This window comes from Notolepis coatsorum (assembly GCF_963971535.1).
Source record: "Notolepis coatsorum genome assembly, chromosome: 12".
NCBI classification, from domain to species: Eukaryota; Metazoa; Chordata; class Actinopteri; order Aulopiformes; family Paralepididae; genus Notolepis; species Notolepis coatsorum.
Window position 1 is genome coordinate 122,205,774 of NC_140176.1, and position 19,166 is coordinate 122,224,939.

Sequence of the window (19,166 nt, forward strand, 5' to 3'; positions counted from 1 at the left end):
TCAGTCTGCTGCTCCTGGTCTCTCAGTCCTGCTGGTCCTGGTCTCTCAGTCTGCTGGTCCTGGTCTCTCAGTCTGCTGGTCTTGGTCTCTCAGTCTGCTGGTCCTGGTCTCTCAGTCTGCTGGTCCTGGTCTCTCAGTCTGCTGGTCCTGGTCTCTCAGTCTGCTGCTCCTGGTCTCTCAGTCTGCTGGTCCTGGTCTCTCAGTCTGCTGCTCCTGGTCTCTCAGTCTGCTGGCTCCTGGTCTCTCAGTCTGCTGGTCCTGGTCTCTCAGTCTGCTGGTCCTGGTCTCTCAGTCTGCTGGTCCTGGTCTCTCAGTCTGCTGGTCCTGGTCTCTCAGTCTGCTGGTCCTGGTCTCTCAGTCTGCTGCTCCTGGTCTCTCAGTCTGCTGGTCCTGGTCTCTCAGTCTGCTGTCCTGGTCTCTCAGCCTGCTGGTCCTGGTCTCTCAGTCTGCTGGTCCTGGTCTCTCAGTCTGCTGCTCCTGGTCTCTCAGTCTGCTGGTCCTGGTCTCTCAGTCTGCTGGTCCTGGTCTCTCAGTCTGCTGGTCCTGGTCTCTCAGTCTGCTGGTCCTGGTCTCTCAGTCTGCTGGTCCTGGTCTCTCAGTCTGCTGGCTCCTGGTCTCTCAGTCTGCTGGTCCTGGTCTCTCAGTCTGCTGCTCCTGGTCTCTCAGTCTGCTGGTCCTGGTCTCTCAGTCTGCTGGTCCTGGTCTCTCAGTCTGCTGGTCCTGGTCTCTCAGTCTGCTGGTCCTGGTCTCTCAGTCTGCTGGTCCTGGTCTCTCAGTCTGCTGGTCCTGGTCTCTCAGTCTGCTGGTCCTGGTCTCTCAGTCTGCTGGTCCTGGTCTCTCAGTCTGCTGGTCCTGGTCTCTCAGTCTGCTGGTCCTGGTCTCTCAGTCTGCTGGTCCTGGTCTCTCAGTCTGCTGGTCCTGGTCTCTCAGTCTGCTGTCCTGGTCTCTCAGTCTGCTGGTCCTGGTCTCTCAGTCTGCTGGTCCTGGTCTCTCAGTCTGCTGGTCCTGGTCTCTCAGTCTGCTGGCCTGGTCTCTCAGTCTGCTGGTCTCTCAGTCTGCTGGTCCTGGTCTCTCAGTCTGCTGGTCCTGGTCTCTCAGCCTGCTGGTCCTGGTCTCTCAGTCTGCTGGGTCTCTCAGTCTGCTGGTCCTGGTCTCTCAGTCTGCTGGTCCTGGTCTCTCAGTCTGCTGGTCCTGGTCTCTCAGTCTGCTGGTCCTGGTCTCTCAGTCTGCTCTCCTGGTCTCTCCAGTCTGCTGGTCCTGGTCTCTCAGTCTGCTGGTCCTGGTCTCTCAGTCTGCTGGGTCCTGGTCTCTCAGTCTGCTGGTCTCTCAGTCTGCTGGTCCTGGTCTCTCAGTCTGCTGGTCCTGGTCTCTCAGTCTGCTGGTCCTGGTCTCTCAGTCTGCTGGTCCTGGTCTCTCAGTCTGCTGGTCCTGGTCTCTCAGTCTGCTGGTCCTGGTCTCTGCTGTCCTGGTCTCTCAGCTGCTGGTCCTGGTCTCTCAGTCTGCTGGGGTCCTGGTCTCTGCTGGTCCTGGTCTCTCAGCCTGCTGGTCCTGGTCTCTCAGTCTGCTGCTCCTGGTCTCTGCTGGTCCTGGTCTCTCAGCCTGCTGGTCCTGGTCTCTCAGTCTGCTGGTCCTGGTCTCTCAGTCTGCTGGTCCTGGTCTCTCAGTCTGCTGGTCTCTCAGTCTGCTGGTCCTGGTCTCTCAGTCTGCTGGTCCCTGGTCTCTCAGTCTGCTGGTCCTGGTCTCTCAGCCTGCTGGTCCTGGTCTCTCAGTCTGCTGCTCCTGGTCTCTCAGCCTGCTGGTCCTGGTCTCTCAGTCTGCTGGTCCTGGTCTCTCAGCTGCTGGTCTGGTCTCTCAGTCTGCTGGTCCTGGTCTCTCAGTCTGCTGGTCCTGGTCTCTCAGTCTGCTGGTCCTGGTCTCTCAGTCTGCTGGTCCTGGTCTCTCAGTCTGCTGGTCCTGGTCTCTCAGTCTGCTGGTCCTGGTCTCTCAGTCTGCTGGTCCTGGTCTCTCAGTCTGCTGGTCCTGGTCTCTCAGTCTGCTGGTCCTGGTCTCTCAGTCTGCTGGTCCTGGTCTCTCAGTCTGCTGGTCCTGGTCTCTCAGTCTGCTGCTCCTGGTCTCTCAGTCTGCTGGTCCTGGTCTCTCAGTCTGCTGGTCCTGGTCTCTGCTGCTCCTGGTCTCTCAGTCTGCTGGTCCTGGTCTCTGCTGCTCCTGGTCTCTCAGTCTGCTGGCTCCTGGTCTCTCAGTCTGCTGGTCCTGGTCTCTCAGTCTGCTGGTCTGGTCTCTCAGCCTGCTGGTCCTGGTCTCTCAGTCTGCTGTCCTGGTCTCTCAGTCTGCTGGTCTGGTCTCTCAGTCTGCTGCTCCTGGTCTCTCAGTCTGCTGTCTGGTCTCTGCTGCTCCTGGTCTCTCAGTCTGCTGGTCCTGGTCTCTCAGTCTGCTGGTCCTGGTCTCTCAGTCTGCTGGTCCTGGTCTCTCAGTCTGCTGGTCCTGGTCTCTGCTGGTCCTGGTCTCTCAGTCTGCTGCTCCTGGTCTCTCAGTCTGCTGGTCTTGGTCTCTCAGTCTGCTGGTCCTGGTCTCTCAGTCTGCTGGTCCTGGTCTCTCAGTCTGCTGGTCCTGGTCTCTCAGTCTGCTGGTCCTGGTCTCTCAGTCTGCTGGTCCTGGTCTCTCAGTCTGCTGGTCTGGTCTCTCAGTCTGCTGGCTCCTGGTCTCTCAGTCTGCTGGTCCTGGTCTCTCAGTCTGCTGGTCCTGGTCTCAGTCTGCTGGTCCTGGTCTCTCAGTCTGCTGGTCCTGGTCTCTCAGTCTGCTGGTCCTGGTCTCTCAGTCTGCTGGTCCTGTCTCTCAGTCTGCTGGTCCTGGTCTCTCAGTCTGCTGCTCCTGGTCTCTCAGTCTGCTGGTCCTGGTCTCTCAGTCTGCTGGTCCTGGTCTCAGTCTGCTGGTCCTGGTCTCTCAGTCTGCTGGTCCTGGTCTCTCAGTCTGCTGGTCTCTCAGCCTGCTGGTCCTGGTCTCTCAGTCTGCTGGTCCTGGTCTCTCAGTCTGCTGGTCCTGGTCTCTCAGTCTGCTGTCCTGGTCTCTCAGTCTGCTGGTCCTGGTCTCTCAGTCTGCTGGTCCTGGTCTCTCAGTCTGCTGGTCCTGGTCTCTCAGTCTGCTGCTCCTGGTCTCTCAGTCTGCTGTCCTGGTCTCTCAGTCTGCTGGTCCTGGTCTCAGTCTGCTGGTCCTGGTCTCTCAGTCTGCTGCTCCTGGTCTCTCAGTCTGCTGGTCCTGGTCTCTCAGCCTGCTGGTCCTGGTCTCTCAGTCTGCTGGTCCTGGTCTCTCAGTCTGCTGGTCCTGGTCTCTCAGTCTGCTGCTCCTGGTCTCTCAGTCTGCTGGTCCTGGTCTCTCAGTCTGCTGGCTCCTGGTCTCTCAGTCTGCTGGTCTGGTCTCTCAGTCTGCTGGTCCTGGTCTCTCAGTCTGCTGGTCCTGGTCTCTCAGCCTGCTGGTCCTGGTCTCTCAGCCTGCTGGTCCTGGTCTCTCAGTCTGCTGGTCCTGGTCTCTCAGTCTGCTGCTCCTGGTCTCTCAGTCTGCTGGCTCCTGGTCTCTCAGTCTGCTGGTCCTGGTCTCTCAGTCTGCTGGTCCTGGTCTCTCAGTCTGCTGGTCCTGGTCTCTCAGTCTGCTGGTCCTGGTCTCTGCTGGTCCTGGTCTCTCAGTCTGCTGGTCTCTCAGCCTGCTGGTCCTGGTCTCTCAGCCTGCTGTCTGGTCTCATCTGCTGTCTCTCAGTCTGCTGGTCCTGGTCTCTCAGTCTGCTGGTCCTGGTCTCTCAGTCTGCTGGTCCTGGTCTCTCAGTCTGCTGGTCCTGGTCTCTCAGCCTGCTGGTCCTGGTCTCTCAGTCTGCTGGTCCTGGTCTCTCAGTCTGCTGGTCCTGGTCTCTCAGTCTGCTGGTCCTGGTCTCTCAGTCTGCTGGTCTCTCAGTCTGCTGGTCCTGGTCTCTCAGCCTGCTGGTCCTGGTCTCTCAGTCTGCTGCTCCTGGTCTCTCAGCCTGCTGGTCCTGGTCTCTCAGTCTGCTGGTCCTGGTCTCTCAGTCTGCTGGTCCTGGTCTCTCAGTCTGCTGGTCCTGGTCTCTGCTGGTCCTGGTCTCTCAGTCTGCTGGTCCTGGTCTCTCAGCCTGCTGGTCCTGGTCTCTCAGTCTGCTGGTCTCTCAGTCTGCTGGTCCTGGTCTCTCAGTCTGCTGCTCCTGGTCTCTCAGTCTGCTGGTCCTGGTCTCTCAGTCTGCTGGTCCTGGTCTCTCAGTCTGCTGGTCCTGGTCTCTCAGTCTGCTGGTCCTGGTCTCTCAGTCTGCTGGTCTGGTCTCTCAGTCTGCTGGTCCTGGTCTCTGCTGGTCCTGGTCTCTCAGTCTCCTGGTCTCTCAGTCTGCTGGTCCTGGTCTCTCAGTCTGCTGGTCCTGGTCTCTCAGTCTGCTGGTCCTGGTCTCTCAGTCTGCTGGTCCTGGTCTCTCAGTCTGCTGGTCTCTCAGTCTGCTGGTCCTGGTCTCTCAGTCTGCTGGTCCTGGTCTCTCAGCCTGCTGGTCCTGGTCTCTCAGTCTGCTGGTCCTGGTCTCTCAGTCTGCTGGTCCTGGTCTCTCAGTCTGCTGGTTCCTGGTCTCTCAGTCTGCTGGTCCTGGTCTCTCAGTCTGCTGGTCCTGGTCTCTCAGTCTGCTGGTCCTGGTCTCTCAGTCTGCTGGTCCTGGTCTCTCAGTCTGCTGGTCCTGGTCTCTCAGCCTGCTGGTCCTGTCTCTCAGTCTGCTGGTCCTGGTCTCTCAGTCTGCTGGTCCTGGTCTCTCAGTCTGCTGGTCCTGGTCTCTCAGTCTGCTGGTCCTGGTCTCTCAGTCTGCTGCTCCTGGTCTCTCAGTCTGCTGGTCCTGGTCTCAGTCTGCTGGTCCTGGTCTCTCAGTCTGCTGGTCCTGGTCTCTCAGCCTGCTGGTCCTGGTCTCTCAGTCTGCTGGTCCTGGTCTCTCAGTCTGCTGGTCCTGGTCTCTCAGTCTGCTGGTCCTGGTCTCTCAGTCTGCTGGTCTGGTCTCTGCTGCTCCTGTCTCAGTCTGCTGGTCCTGGTCTCTCAGTCTGCTGGTCCTGGTCTCTCAGTCTGCTGGTCCTGGTCTCTCAGTCTGCTGGTCCTGGTCTCTCAGCCTGCTGGTCCTGGTCTCTCAGTCTGCTGGTCCTGGTCTCTCAGTCTGCTGGTCCTGGTCTCTCAGCTGCTGCCTGGTCTCCAGTCTGCTGGCTGTCTCTCAGTCTGCTGGTCCTGGTCTCTCAGTCTGCTGGTCCTGGTCTCTCAGTCTGCTGGTCCTGGTCTCTCAGTCTGCTGGTCCTGGTCTCTCAGTCTGCTGCTCCTGGTCTCTCAGTCTGCTGGTCCTGGTCTCTCAGTCTGCTGGTCCTGGTCTCTCAGTCTGCTGGTCCTGGTCTCTCAGCTGCTGCTCCTGGTCTCTCAGTCTGCTGGTCACTGGTCTCTCAGTCTGCTGGTCCTGGTCTCTCAGTCTGCTGGTCCTGGTCTCTCAGTCTGCTGGTCCTGGTCTCTCAGTCTGCTGGTCCTGGTCTCTCAGTCTGCTGGTCTCTCAGTCTGCTGGTCCTGGTCTCTCAGTCTGCTGGTCCTGGTCTCTCAGTCTGCTGGTCCTGGTCTCTCAGTCTGCTGGTCCTGGTCTCTCAGTCTGCTGGTCTCTGGTCTCTCAGTCTGCTGGTCCTGGTCTCTCAGTCTGCTGCTCCTGGTCTCTCAGTCTGCTGGTCCTGGTCTCTCAGTCTGCTGGTCCTGGTCTCTCAGTCTGCTGGTCCTGGTCTCTCAGTCTGCTGGTCCTGGTCTCTCAGTCTGCTGGTCCTGGTCTCTCAGTCTGCTGGTCCTGGTCTCTGCTGGTCCTGGTCTCTCAGTCTGCTGGTCCTGGTCTCTCAGTCTACTGGTCCTGGTCTCTCAGTCTGCTGGTCCTGGTCTCTCAGTCTGCTGGTCCTGGTCTCTCAGTCTGCTGGTCTCTCAGTCGGCTGGTCCTGGTCTCTCAGTCTGCTGGTCCTGGTCTCTCAGTCTGCTGGTCCTGGTCTCTCAGTCTGCTGGTCCTGGTCTCTCAGTCTGCTGGTCCTGGTCTCTCAGTCTGCTGGTCCTGGTCTCTGCTGGTCCTGGTCTCTCAGTCTGCTGGTCCTGGTCTCTCAGTCTGCTGGTCCTGGTCTCTGCTGGTCCTGGTCTCTCAGTCTGCTGGTCCTGGTCTCTCAGTCTGCTGGTCCTGGTCTCTCAGTCTGCTGCTCCTGGTCTCTCAGTCTGCTGGTCCTGGTCTCTCAGTCTGCTGGTCCTGGTCTCTCAGTCTGCTGGTCCTGGTCTCTCAGTCTGCTGCTCCTGGTCTCTCAGTCTGCTGGTCCTGGTCTCTCAGTCTGCTGGTCCTGGTCTCTCAGTCTGCTGCTCCTGGTCTCTCAGTCTGCTGGTCCTGGTCTCTCAGTCTGCTGGTCCTGGTCTCTCAGTCTGCTGGTCCTGGTCTCTCAGTCTGCTGGTCCTGGTCTCTCAGTCTGCTGGTCCTGGTCTCTCAGTCTGCTGGTCCTGGTCTCTCAGTCTGCTGGTCCTGGTCTCTCAGCCTGCTGGTCCTGGTCTCTCAGCCTGCTGGTCCTGGTCTCTCAGTCTGCTGGTCCTGGTCTCTCAGTCTGCTGGTCCTGGTCTCTCAGCCTGCTGCTCCTGGTCTCTCAGTCTGCTGGTCCTGGTCTCTCAGTCTGCTGGTCCTGGTCTCTCAGTCTCCTGGTCCTGGTCTCTCAGTCTGCTGGTCCTGGTCTCTCAGTCTGCTGGTCCTGGTCTCTCAGTCTGCTGCTCCTGGTCTCTCAGTCTGCTGGTCCTGGTCTCTCAGTCTGCTGGTCCTGGTCTCTCAGTCTGCTGGTCCTGGTCTCTCAGCCTGCTGCTCCTGGTCTCTCAGTCTGCTGGTCCTGGTCTCTCAGTCTGCTGGTCCTGGTCTCTCAGTCTGCTGGTCCTGGTCTCTCAGTCTGCTGGTCCTGGTCTCTCAGTCTGCTGGTCCTGGTCTCTCAGTCTGCTGGTCTCTCAGTCTGCTGGTCCTGGTCTCTCAGTCTGCTGGTCCTGGTCTCTCAGTCTGCTGCTCCTGGTCTCTCAGTCTGCTGGTCCTGGTCTCTCAGTCTGCTGGTCCTGGTCTCTCAGTCTGCTGGTCCTGGTCTCTCAGTCTGCTGCTCCTGGTCTCTCAGTCTGCTGGTCCTGGTCTCTCAGTCTGCTGGTCCTGGTCTCTCAGTCTGCTGGTCCTGGTCTCTCAGTCTGCTGCTCCTGGTCTCTCAGTCTGCTGGTCCTGGTCTCTCAGTCTGCTGGTCCTGGTCTCTCAGTCTGCTGGTCCTGGTCTCTGCTGGTCCTGGTCTCTCAGTCTGCTGGTCCTGGTCTCTCAGTCTACTGGTCCTGGTCTCTCAGTCTGCTGGTCCTGGTCTCTCAGTCTGCTGGTCCTGGTCTCTCAGTCTGCTGGTCTCTCAGTCTGCTGGTCCTGGTCTCTCAGTCTGCTGGTCCTGGTCTCTCAGTCTGCTGGTCCTGGTCTCTCAGTCTGCTGGTCCTGGTCTCTCAGTCTGCTGGTCTGGTCTCTCAGTCTGCTGGTCCTGGTCTCTGCTGGTCCTGGTCTCTCAGTCTGCTGGTCCTGGTCTCTCAGTCTGCTGGTCCTGGTCTCTCAGTCTGCTGGTCCTGGTCTCTCAGTCTGCTGGTCCTGGTCTCTCAGTCTGCTGGTCCTGGTCTCTCAGCCTGCTGGTCCTGGTCTCTCAGTCTGCTGGTCCTGGTCTCTCAGTCTGCTGGTCCTGGTCTCTCAGTCTGCTGCTCCTGGTCTCTCAGTCTGCTGGTCCTGGTCTCTCAGTCTGCTGGTCCTGGTCTCTCAGTCTGCTGCTCCTGGTCTCTCAGTCTGCTGGTCCTGGTCTCTCAGTCTGCTGGTCCTGGTCTCTCAGTCTGCTGGTCCTGGTCTCTCAGTCTGCTGGTCTCTCAGTCTGCTGGTCTCTCAGTCTGCTGGTCCTGGTCTGGAGGGCAGGGGAGTGAAGAAGCTCTGCGAGGGGTGGGTGATGTCGGGCCAGGCGTGTGTTGTAGATGTCCTGGAGGGAGGGCAGGGGGGGCACCAACGATCCTCTCAGCTGTTCTGACCGTGCGCTGCAGGGTCTTGCGGCAGGATGCTGTGCAGCCGGGGTACCACGCGGTTATGCAGCTGGTCAGGAGGCTCTCGATGGTGCCCCCCCCCGGTAGAAGGAGCACAGGATGGGCACTGAGGCTCCAGCTCTTCTTAGTTTGTGGAGAAGTAGAGGCGCTGTTGAGCTTTCTTGGCCAGTGAACAGTGATGCAGTGTTGGTGTTCCAGGAGAGGTCCTCTGTGATGTGGTGTTGGTGTTCCAGGAGAGAGAGGTCCTCTGTGATGTGGTGTGGTGTTCCAGGAGAGGTCCTCTGTGATGTGGTGTTGGTGTTCCAGGAGAGGTCCTCTGTGATGTGGTGTTGGTGTTCCAGGAGAGAGAGGTCCTCTGTGATGTGGTGTTGGTGTTCCAGGAGAGGTCCTCTGTGATGTGGTGTTGGTGTTCCAGGAGAGGTCCTCTGTGATGTGGTGTTGGTGTTCCAGGAGAGGTCCTCTGTGATGTGGTGTTGGTGTTCCAGGAGAGGTCCTCTGTGATGTGGTGTTGGTGTTCCAGGAGAGGTCCTCTGTGATGTGGTGTTGGTGTTCCAGGAGAGGTCCTCTGTGATGTGGTGTTGGTGTTCCAGGAGAGGTCCTCTGTGATGTGGTGTTGGTGTTCCAGGAGAGGTCCTCTGTGATGTGGTGTTGGTGTTCCAGGAGAGGTCCTCTGTGATGTGGTGTTGGTGTTCCAGGAGAGGTCCTCTGTGATGTGGTGTTGGTGTTCCAGGAGAGGTCCTCTGTGATGTGGTGTTGGTGTTCCAGGAGAGGTCCTCAGTGATGTGGTGTTGGTGTTCCAGGAGAGGTCCTCTGTGATGTGGTGTTGGTGTTCCAGGAGAGGTCCTCTGTGATGTGGTGTTGGTGTTCCAGGAGAGGTCCTCTGTGATGTGGTGTTGGTGTTCCAGGAGAGGTCCTCTGTGATGTGGTGTTGGTGTTCCAGGAGAGGTCCTCTGTGATGTGGTGTTGGTGTTCCAGGAGAGGTCCTCTGTGATGTGGTGTTGGTGTTCCAGGAGAGAGAGGTCCTCTGTGATGTGGTGTTGGTGTTCCAGGAGAGGTCCTCTGTGATGTGGTGTTGGTGTTCCAGGAGAGGTCCTCTGTGATGTGGTGTTGGTGTTCCAGGAGAGGTCCTCTGTGATGTGGTGTTGGTGTTCCAGGAGAGGTCCTCTGTGATGTGGTGTTGGTGTTCCAGGAGAGGTCCTCTGTGATGTGGTGTTGGTGTTCCAGGAGAGAGAGGTCCTCTGTGATGTGTGTTGGTGTTCCAGGAGAGGTCCTCTGTGATGTGGTGTTGGTTGTTCCAGGAGAGGTCCTCTGTGATGTGGTGTTGGTGTTCCAGGAGAGGTCCTCTGTGATGTGCACACCCAGGACCTGGGTGCTGCTCACTCTCTCCACCACCGTTGATGGTCAGTGGAGGGTGCTGGGTGCGCGCTCTCCGGAAGTCGACAACAACCTCCTCTGTTTTCTCCACATTGAGAATGGGGTTGTTGTTCCCGCACCACGTGGTCAGTTGGCTCACCTCGTCCCTGTAGTGAGACTCGTCGTTGTTTTTAATGAGCCCCACCACAGTTGTGTCGTCCGTAAACTTGACGAAGAGGTTGGTGTTGTGTGTTGGTGTGCGGCCGTGAGTCAGTAGAGTGAAGAGTAGGGGGCTGAGCACACACCCTTGGGTGTATATTGAAACATAGCAGCAAATAACTCAGTAGTGCAATACTGACGGCATCCTCTCATGTTCCCATTAGACTTCATATCAATAGGGTTTAGCTTAGTCAACAACACAGGGACGTTCTACAAACAGGCCAGAGGATGTACTTACTGTATGAGTAAATTAACTATACTTCATCAAATGTATTTTCTTTTCTTTTTTTGCTCACACAATATCTTAACAATTTAAAACTCAAAAGTAGCCCCTGCAGCCGTTGTCACGAGCTCTGCTCTTCTGTGTTCACATAACTTTCCTCTGCTAGACTTGTAATCTAAGTTGCCTAAACCAGTTTGTCCATTTTAAAAGCTCAGAGGACCAAACAGGTTTATTTGTTTATATTTATTTTATTGACAACCCGGCTAGGAAGGAGGTAGGGAAGAATGGAGAGAGGTGGATGGGTGAGGGCGCCCTGGAGGAACAAGTGGAGGGACGGGTATGCGGTGCTCAGGTACTGGAGCTGGACTCCTTTCCCTGCAGGGGGGGGGGGGGGAAGAGAGAGAGAGAGAGAGAGAGAGAGAGAGAGAGAGAGAGAGAGAGAGAGAGAGAGAGAGAGAGAGAGAGAGAGAGAGAGAGAGAGAGAGAGAAAGAGAGAGAGAGAGAGAGAGAGAGAGAGAGGAGAGAGAGAGAGAGAGAGAGAGAGAGAGAGAGAGAGAGAGAGAGAGAGAGAGAGAGAGAGAGAGAGAGAGAGAGAAAGAGAGAGAGAGAGAGAGAGAGAGAGAGAGAGAGAGAGAGAGATGAGAGAGAGAGAGAGAGAGAGAGAGAGAGAGAGAGAGAGAGAGGAAAGAGACAAAACGGATAACGGATCCTAACACACTGGACTGGTTCATTAAGATTGTGTCCAAGAGTCTGGAGGTTCAAGTTTCTTTAATAGTTGTCATACAGAAGTACAGAATACTTTTATACAAAATGCTTCTTACTGTTGCGCTCCAGAGACTGTGCAGGACAAGATAAGTATGAAATAAAATGGTGGTCAGGTTTATATGACTGTGAGGACCAACCGTTTCTCTCGGTCTCACCAGCTGTAGAACGAGGTGGAGGAATGGCTCAACCTGTGTGTGTGTTATATGCTGATGTTTTCCAGATATATAAAGGATATATATAATTATTTATAATAAACCCACACATTCTGCATAATCATATTTAATAGCAGGCTACAGCTTGATAAAATATAGCCTAAGGAATAATATCATATTACTTATCTATCATATCATTTAGTTTTTGCCACTGTAGGCATATTTTACCTTCATGGGTAATTATTCTATAAGTAAAGCATTGTGCAGGAATACCTCTGTAAATAAATAACTATATTCACGTCACAGAGTGAACATTCCTCTGCTACAGTTATGAGAACATTCCTCTGCTACAGTTATGAGTGAACATTCCTCTGCTACAGTTATGAGTGAACATTCCTCTGCTACAGTTATGAGTGAACATTCCTCTGCTACAGTTATGAGTGAACATTCCTCTGCTACAGTTATGAGTGAACATTCCTCTGCTAGACAGTAATGAGTGAACATTCCTCTGCTACAGTTATGAGTGAACATTCCTCTGCTAGACAGTTATGAGTGAACATGGATTACAGGCGAGCCCACAACCTTCAAAGAGCAGCAAAGCCCTATTTGGGTTCAGAAAAACTCAATCTACCAAACTAATAAGCAGGGGTGTAAAGTACTTGAGTAATTGTACTTCGTTACAATACTTAAGTACTGTTTTGGGGATTTGTACTTTACTCAAGTATTATTAGGTTTGTATACTTGTACTTTTACTCAATTACATTTCAGAGAAAAAAAACGTACTTTTTACTCCTCACATTTAAAATGCAGACCTACAAAGTACAAATCTTGCAGGTCCAACTATTTTAATTAGTATATTTGTTTCTCTGGCCGAACTAACGTTAACATTATTAATCGTGCGGCCGCACTTTATTCAAAAACAGCCAATCAATGGAAAATGAACCCGCCCATACCCATGCTGATTGGTCCTTGTGCAAGACTAGAAAGCGGGGATCTTAAACACCTGCTATCAGAAGAATAGACAGTCAGAATTTTTTTTTTTTACATTTACTTTTTAGTACTTAAGTACGTTTAAAAGTAGAAACGTTTAGACTTTTACTCAAGTGTGTTTTTAGCCAGATTTACTTGAGTACGATTTTGAGACGGTACCCATACTTTCACTTAAGTATAATTTCTGGTACTTTTTACACCCCTGCTAATAGGCACAGTGACAGACCACTACCTTTTGATGGGAACATTGACAAAAAAAACAGTCGCTTATAGTCAAATGAGTGCATTTATTGAAAGTAAAAACACAAATACTAGCATGTAGGCTAAATTGAACAGTAGGCTGTATGGCTCCAGTGTGTCCTCCATCATCCTGTGGTGAGAGCATCGTCTCGTCACCAGTGTGCTCGTCTCTCCTTGGCTACAGCCTCCAGGAAGTGGGCGTGGCTTGCATAGAAGGGGGAGGTCGACTGGAGGTCAAGCCAGCGGACTTGCCCCGCGTCATCGCCGGCCTGCAGCGGCAGCTCACTCACACTGTCGCCTGGAACGACATCAGAGAGAAACATGTTTCATCATCGGCCCGTCTAGCTGCACGGCTACTCAGGGTTCCACAGACATTGCAAAATGAAATTCAAGGACTTTCAAGTACATTCCTAAGCACTATTTTCCATTTTAAAAGGATATTTAAAAGGATACAATTCACTTTTAAATGCTGTTTTTTTATTTAAAAGAAAATCGGATCCAATATTTATGGCTTAAAAACCAATTTCCGACAATTAGTTACACTTAAATAAAAAATAATCATATTTCTTGATTCAGAACTATTTTATCACGGATGAACAAAACTTTCAATGCGAATAGTTGATTTGAATTTCAATGCGAATTTGTTAAAAGAAATTGGCTGTTTTCAAGGAATTCCAGGCCTTGACTTTTCTTTTTTCGAAAATCAAGCACTTTAAGCACTTCAAGGACCTTGTGTGAACCCTGTGCACTGTCACCTGAACAGAACCAGAGAGAACCCTCTCGTCTAGCTGCACCTGAACAGAACCAGAGAGGAACCACTCGTCTAGCTGCACCTGAACAGAACCAGAGAGAACCCTCTTGTCTAGCTGCACCTGAACAGAACCAGAGAGAAACCTCTGGTCTAGCTGCACCTGAACAGAACCAGAGAACCCTCTGGTCTAGCTGCACCTGAACAGAACCAGAGAACCCTCTGGTCTAGCTGCACCTGAACAGAACCAGAGAGAACCCTCTCGTCTAGCTGCACCTGAACAGAACCAGAGAGAACCCTCTCGTCTAGCTGCACCTGAACAGAACCAGAGAACCCTCTCGTCTAGCTGCACCTGAACAGAACCAGAGAGAACCCTCTGGTCTAGCTGCACATGAACAGAACCAGAGAGAACCCTCTCGTCTAGCTGCACCTGAACAGAACCAGAGAGAACCCTCTTGTCTAGCTGCACCTGAACAGAACCAGAGAGAAACCTCTCGTCTAGCTGCACCTGAACAGAACCAGAGAGAACCCTCTCGTCTAGCTGCACCTGAACAGAACCAGAGAGAACCCTCTGGTCTAGCTGCACATGAACAGAACCAGAGAGAAACCTCTTGTCTAGCTGCACCTGAACAGAACCAGAGAGGAACCACTCGTCTAGCTGCAACTGAACAGAACCAGAGAGAACCCTCTGGTCTAGCTGCACCTGAACAGAACCAGAGAGAACCCTCTTGTCTAGCTGCACCTGAACAGAACCAGAGAGAACCCTCTTGTCTAGCTGCACCTGAACAGAACCAGAGAGAAACCTCTCGTCTAGCTGCACCTGAACAGAACCAGAGAGAACCCTCTCGTCTAGCTGCACCTGAACAGAACCAGAGAGAACCCTCTGGTCTAGCTGCACATGAACAGAACCAGAGAGAACCCTCTCGTCTAGCTGCACCTGAACAGAACCAGAGAGGAACCACTCGTCTAGCTGCACCTGAACAGAACCAGAGAGAACCCTCTGGTCTAGCTGCACCTGAACAGAACCAGAGAACCCTCTCGTCTAGCTGCACCTGAACAGAACCAGAGAGAACCCTCTCGTCTAGCTGCACCTGAACAGAACCAGAGAGAACCCTCTCGTCTAGCTGCACCTGAAAAGAACCAGAGAGAAACCTCTCGTCTAGCTGCACCTGAACAGAACCAGAGAGAACCCTCTGGTCTAGCTGCACCTGAACAGAACCAGAGAGAACCCTCTGGTCTAGCTGCACCTGAACAGAACCAGAGAGAACCCTCTCGTCTAGCTGCACCTGAACAGAACCAGAGAGGAACCTCTCGTCTAGCTGCACCTGAACAGAACCAGAGAACCCTCTCGTCTAGCTGCACCTGAACAGAACCAGAGAGAACCCTCTGGTCTAGCTGCACCTGAACAGAACCAGAGAACCCTCTCGTCTAGCTGCACCTGAACAGAACCAGAGAGAACCCTCTGGTCTAGCTGCACCTGAACAGAACCAGAGAGAACCCTCTTGTCTAGCTGCACCTGAACAGAACCAGAGAGAACCCTCTCGTCTAGCTGCACCTGAACAGAACCAGAGAGAACCCTCTGGTCTAGCTGCACCTGAACAGAACCAGAGAGAACCCTCTCGTCTAGCTGCACCTGAACAGAACCAGAGAGAACCCTCTCGTCTAGCTGCACCTGAACAGAACCAGAGAGGACCCTCTGGTCTAGCTGCACCTGAACAGAACCAGAGAGAACCCTCTCGTCTAGCTGCACCTGAACAGAACCAGAGAGAACCCTCTCGTCTAGCTGCACCTGAACAGAACCAGAGAGAACCCTCTTGTCTAGCTGCACCTGAACAGAACCAGAGAGAACCCTCTGGTCTAGCTGCACCTGAACAGAACCAGAGAGAACCCTCTCGTCTAGCTGCACCTGAACAGAACCAGAGAGAACCCTCTCGTCTAGCTGCACCTGAACAGAACCAGAGAGAACCCTCTCGTCTAGCTGCACCTGAACAGAACCAGAGAGAACCCTCTGGTCTAGCTGCACCTGAACAGAACCAGAGAGAAACCTCTCGTCTAGCTGCACCTGAACAGAACCAGAGAGAACCCTCTGTTCTAGCTGCACCTGAACAGAACCAGAGAGAACCCTCTGGTCTAGCTGCACCTGAACAGAACCAGAGAGAACCCTCTGGTCTAGCTGCACCTGAACAGAACCAGAGAGAACCCTCTGGTCTAGCTGCACCTGAACAGAACCAGAGAACCCTCTCGTCTAGCTGCACCTGAACAGAACCAGAGAGAAACCTCTCGTCTAGCTGCACCTGAACAGAACCAGAGAGAACCCTCTCGTCTAGCTGCACCTGAACAGAACCAGAGAGAACCCTCTTGTCTAGCTGCACCTGAACAGAACCAGAGAGAACCCTCTCGTCTAGCTGCACCTGAACAGAACCAGAGAGAACCCTCTGGTCTAGCTGCACCTGAACAGAACCAGAGAGAACCCTCTGGTCTAGCTGCACCTGAACAGAACCAGAGAACCCTCTTGTCTAGCTGCACCTGAACAGAACCAGAGAGAACCCTCTTGTATAGCTGCACCTGAACAGAACCAGAGAGAAACCTCTCGTCTAGCTGCACCTGAACAGAACCAGAGAGAACCCTCTCGTCTAGCTGCACCTGAACAGAACCAGAGAGAATCCTCTGGTCTAGCTGCACCTGAACAGAACCAGAGAGGAACCTCTCGTCTAGCTGCACCTGAACAGAACCAGAGAGGAACCTCTCGTCTAGCTGCACCTGAACAGAACCAGAGAAACCTCTTGTCTAGCTGCACCTGAACAGAACCAGAGAGAACCCTCTGGTCTAGCTGCACCTGAACAGAACCAGAGAGAACCCTCTGGTCTAGCTGCACCTGAACAGAACCAGAGAGAACCCTCTCGTCTAGCTGCACCTGAACAGAACCAGAGAGAACCCTCTCGTCTAGCTACACCTGAACAGAACCAGAGAGAACCCTCTCGTCTAGCTGCACCTGAACAGAACCAGAGAGAACCCTCTGGTCTAGCTGCACCTGAACAGAACCAGAGAGAACCCTCTGGTCTAGCTGCACCTGAACAGAACCAGAGAGAACCCTCTCGTCTAGCTGCACCTGAACAGAACCAGAGAGAACCCTCTGGTCTAGCTGCACCTGAACAGAACCAGAGAGAACCCTCTCGTCTAGCTGCACCTGAACAGAACCAGAGAGAACCCTCTCGTCTAGCTGCACCTGAACAGAACCAGAGAGAACCCTCTAGTCTAGCTGCACCTGAACAGAACCAGAGAGAACCCTCTGGTCTAGCTGCACCTGAACAGAACCAGAGAGAACCCTCTGGTCTAGCTGCACCTGAACAGAACCAGAGAGAACCCTCTCGTCTAGCTGCACCTGAACAGAACCAGAGAGAACCCTCTGGTCTAGCTGCACCTGAACAGAACCAGAGAGAACCCTCTCGTCTAGCTGCACCTGAACAGAACCAGAGAGAACCCTCTCGTCTAGCTGCACCTGAACAGAACCAGAGAGAACCCTCTCGTCTAGCTGCACCTGAACAGAACCAGAGAGAACCCTCTCGTCAAGCTGCACCTGAACAGAACCAGAGAGAACCCTCTGGTCTAGCTGCACCTGAACAGAACCAGAGAGAACCCTCTCATCTAGCTGCACCTGAACAGAACCAGAGAGAACCCTCTGGTCTAGCTGCACCTGAACAGAACCAGAGAGAACCCTCTCGTCTAGCTGCACCTGAACAGAACCAGAGAACCCTCTCGTCTAGCTGCACCTGAACAGAACCAGAGAGAAACCTCTGGTCTAGCTGCACCTGAACAGAACCAGAGAACCCTCTCGTCTAGCTGCACCTGAACAGAACCAGAGAGAACCCTCTCGTCTAGCTGCACCTGAACAGAACCAGAGAGAAACCTCTCGTCTAGCTGCACCTGAACAGAACCAGAGAGAACCCTCTGGTCTAGCTGCACCTGAACAGAACCAGAGAGGAACCTCTCGTCTAGCTGCACCTGAACAGAACCAGAGAGAACCCTCTGGTCTAGCTGCACCTGAACAGAACCAGAGAGAACCCTCTGGTCTAGCTGCACCTGAACAGAACCAGAGAACCCTCTTGTCTAGCTGCACCTGAACAGAACCAGAGAGGAACCTCTCGTCTAGCTGCACCTGAACAGAACCAGAGAGAACCCTCTCGTCTAGCTGCACCTGAACAGAACCAGAGAGAACCCTCTCGTCTAGCTGCACCTGAACAGAACCAGAGAGGAACCCTCTCGTCTAGCTGCACCTAAACAGAACCAGAGAGAACCCTCTGGTCTAGCTGCACCTGAACAGAACCAGAGAGAAACCTCTCGTCTAGCTGCACCTGAACAGAACCAGAGAGAACCCTCTCGTCTAGCTGCACCTGAACAGAACCAGAGAGAAACCTCTCGTCTAGCTGCACCTGAACAGAACCAGAGAACCCTCTTGTCTAGCTGCACCTGAACAGAACCAGAGAGAACCCTCTCATCTAGCTGCACCTGAACAGAACCAGAGAGAACCCTCTGGTCTAGCTGCACCTGAACAGAACCAGAGAGAACCCTCTCGTCTAGCTGCACCTGAACAGAACCAGAGAGAACCCTCTCGTCTAGCTGCACCTGAACAGAACCAGAGAGGAACCTCTCGTCTAGCTGCACCTGAACAGAACCAGAGAGAACCCTCTGGTCTAGCTGCACCTGAACAGAACCAGAGAGGAACCTCTCGTCTAGCTGCACCTGAACAGAACCAGAGAACCCTCTTGTCTAGCTGCACCTGAACAGAACCAGAGAGAACCCTCTCGTCTAGCTGCACCTGAACAGAACCAGAGAGAACCCTCTCGTCTAGCTGCACCTGAACAGAACCAGAGAACCCTCTGGTCTAGCTGCACCTGAACAGAACCAGAGAGAACCCTCTCGTCTAGCTGCACCTGAACAGAACCAGAGAGAACCCTCTCGTCTAGCTGCACCTGAACAGAACCAGAGAGAACCCTCTGGTCTAGCTGCACCTGAACAGAACCAGAGAGAACCCTCTGGTCTAGCTGCACCTGAACAGAACCAGAGAACCCTCTTGTCTAGCTGCACCTGAACAGAACCAGAGAGGAACCCTCTCGTCTAGCTGCACCTGAACAGAACCAGAGAGAACCCTCTCGTCTAGCTGCACCTGAACAGAACCAGAGAGAACCCTCTCGTCTAGCTGCACCTGAACAGAACCAGAGAGAACCCTCTGGTCTAGCTGCACCTGAACAGAACCAGAGAGAACCCTCTCGTCTAGCTGCACCTGAACAGAACCAGAGAACCCTCTGGTCTAGCTGCACCTGAACAGAACCAGAGAGAACCCTCTCGTCTAGCTGCACCTGAACAGAACCAGAGAGGAACCCTCTCGTCTAGCTGCACCTGAACAGAACCAGAGAGAACCCTCTCGTCTAGCTGCACCTGAACAGAACCAGAGAGAACCCTCTGGTCTAGCTGCACCTGAACAGAACCAGAGAGAACCCTCTGGTCTAGCTGCACCTGAACAGAACCAGAGAGAACCCTCTGGTCTAGCTGCACCTGAACAGAACCAGAGAACCCTCTTGTCTAGCTGCACCTGAACAGAACCAGAGAGGAACCCTCTCGTCTAGCTGCACCTGAACAGAACCAGAGAGAACCCTCTCGTCTAGCTGCACCTGAACAGAACCAGAGAACCCTCTCGTCTAGCTGCACCTGAACAGAACCCTCTGGTCTAGCTGCACCTGAACAGAACCAGAGAGAACCCTCTCGTCTAGCTGCACCTGAACAGAACCAGAGAGAACCCTCTCGTCTAGCTGCACCTGAACAGAACCAGAGAGAACCCTCTGGTCTAGCTGCACCTGAACAGAACCAGAGAGGAACCCTCTCGTCTAGCTGCACCTGAACAGAACCAGAGAGAACCCTCTCGTCTAGCTGCACCTGAACAGAACCAGAGAGAACCCTCTCTTCTAGCTGCACCTGAACAGAACCAGAGAGAACCCTCTGGTCTAGCTGCACCTGAACAGAACCAGAGAGAACCCTCTTGTCTAGCTGCACCTGAACAGAACCAGAGAACCCTCTGGTCTAGCTGCACCTGAACAGAACCAGAGAGAACCCTCTCGTCTAGCTGCACCTGAACAGAACCAGAGAACCCTCTGGTCTAGCTGCACCTGAACAGAACCAGAGAGAAACCTCTGGTCTAGCTGCACCTGAACAGAACCAGAGAGAACCCTCTGGTCTAGCTGCACCTGAACAGAACCAGAGAGAACCCTCTCGTCTAGCTGCACCTGAACAGAACCAGAGAGAACCCTCTCGTCTAGCTGCACCTGACCAGAACCAGAGAGAACCCTCTGGTCTAGCTGCACCTGAACAGAACCAGAGAGAACCCTCTCGTCTAGCT

General features: G+C 53.9%; 1 protein-coding gene across 2 annotated transcripts in view; it reads right to left on the reverse strand.

Moving 5' to 3' along the window:
- Nucleotides 1–12,054: 12,054 nt before the first annotated feature.
- The window catches only part of nudt9 (nudix (nucleoside diphosphate linked moiety X)-type motif 9), a 41,785-nt gene continuing 34,673 nt past the window's right edge, over nucleotides 12,055–19,166 (reverse strand). For both annotated transcript variants that reach the window (XM_084326229.1, XM_084326230.1), the window contains one exon: nucleotides 12,055–12,325. In XM_084326229.1, coding sequence (XP_084182355.1) covers nucleotides 12,180–12,325 — 146 coding nt within the window. In that variant the 3' untranslated portion in view covers nucleotides 12,055–12,179. The remainder of the gene's footprint in view (nucleotides 12,326–19,166) is intronic.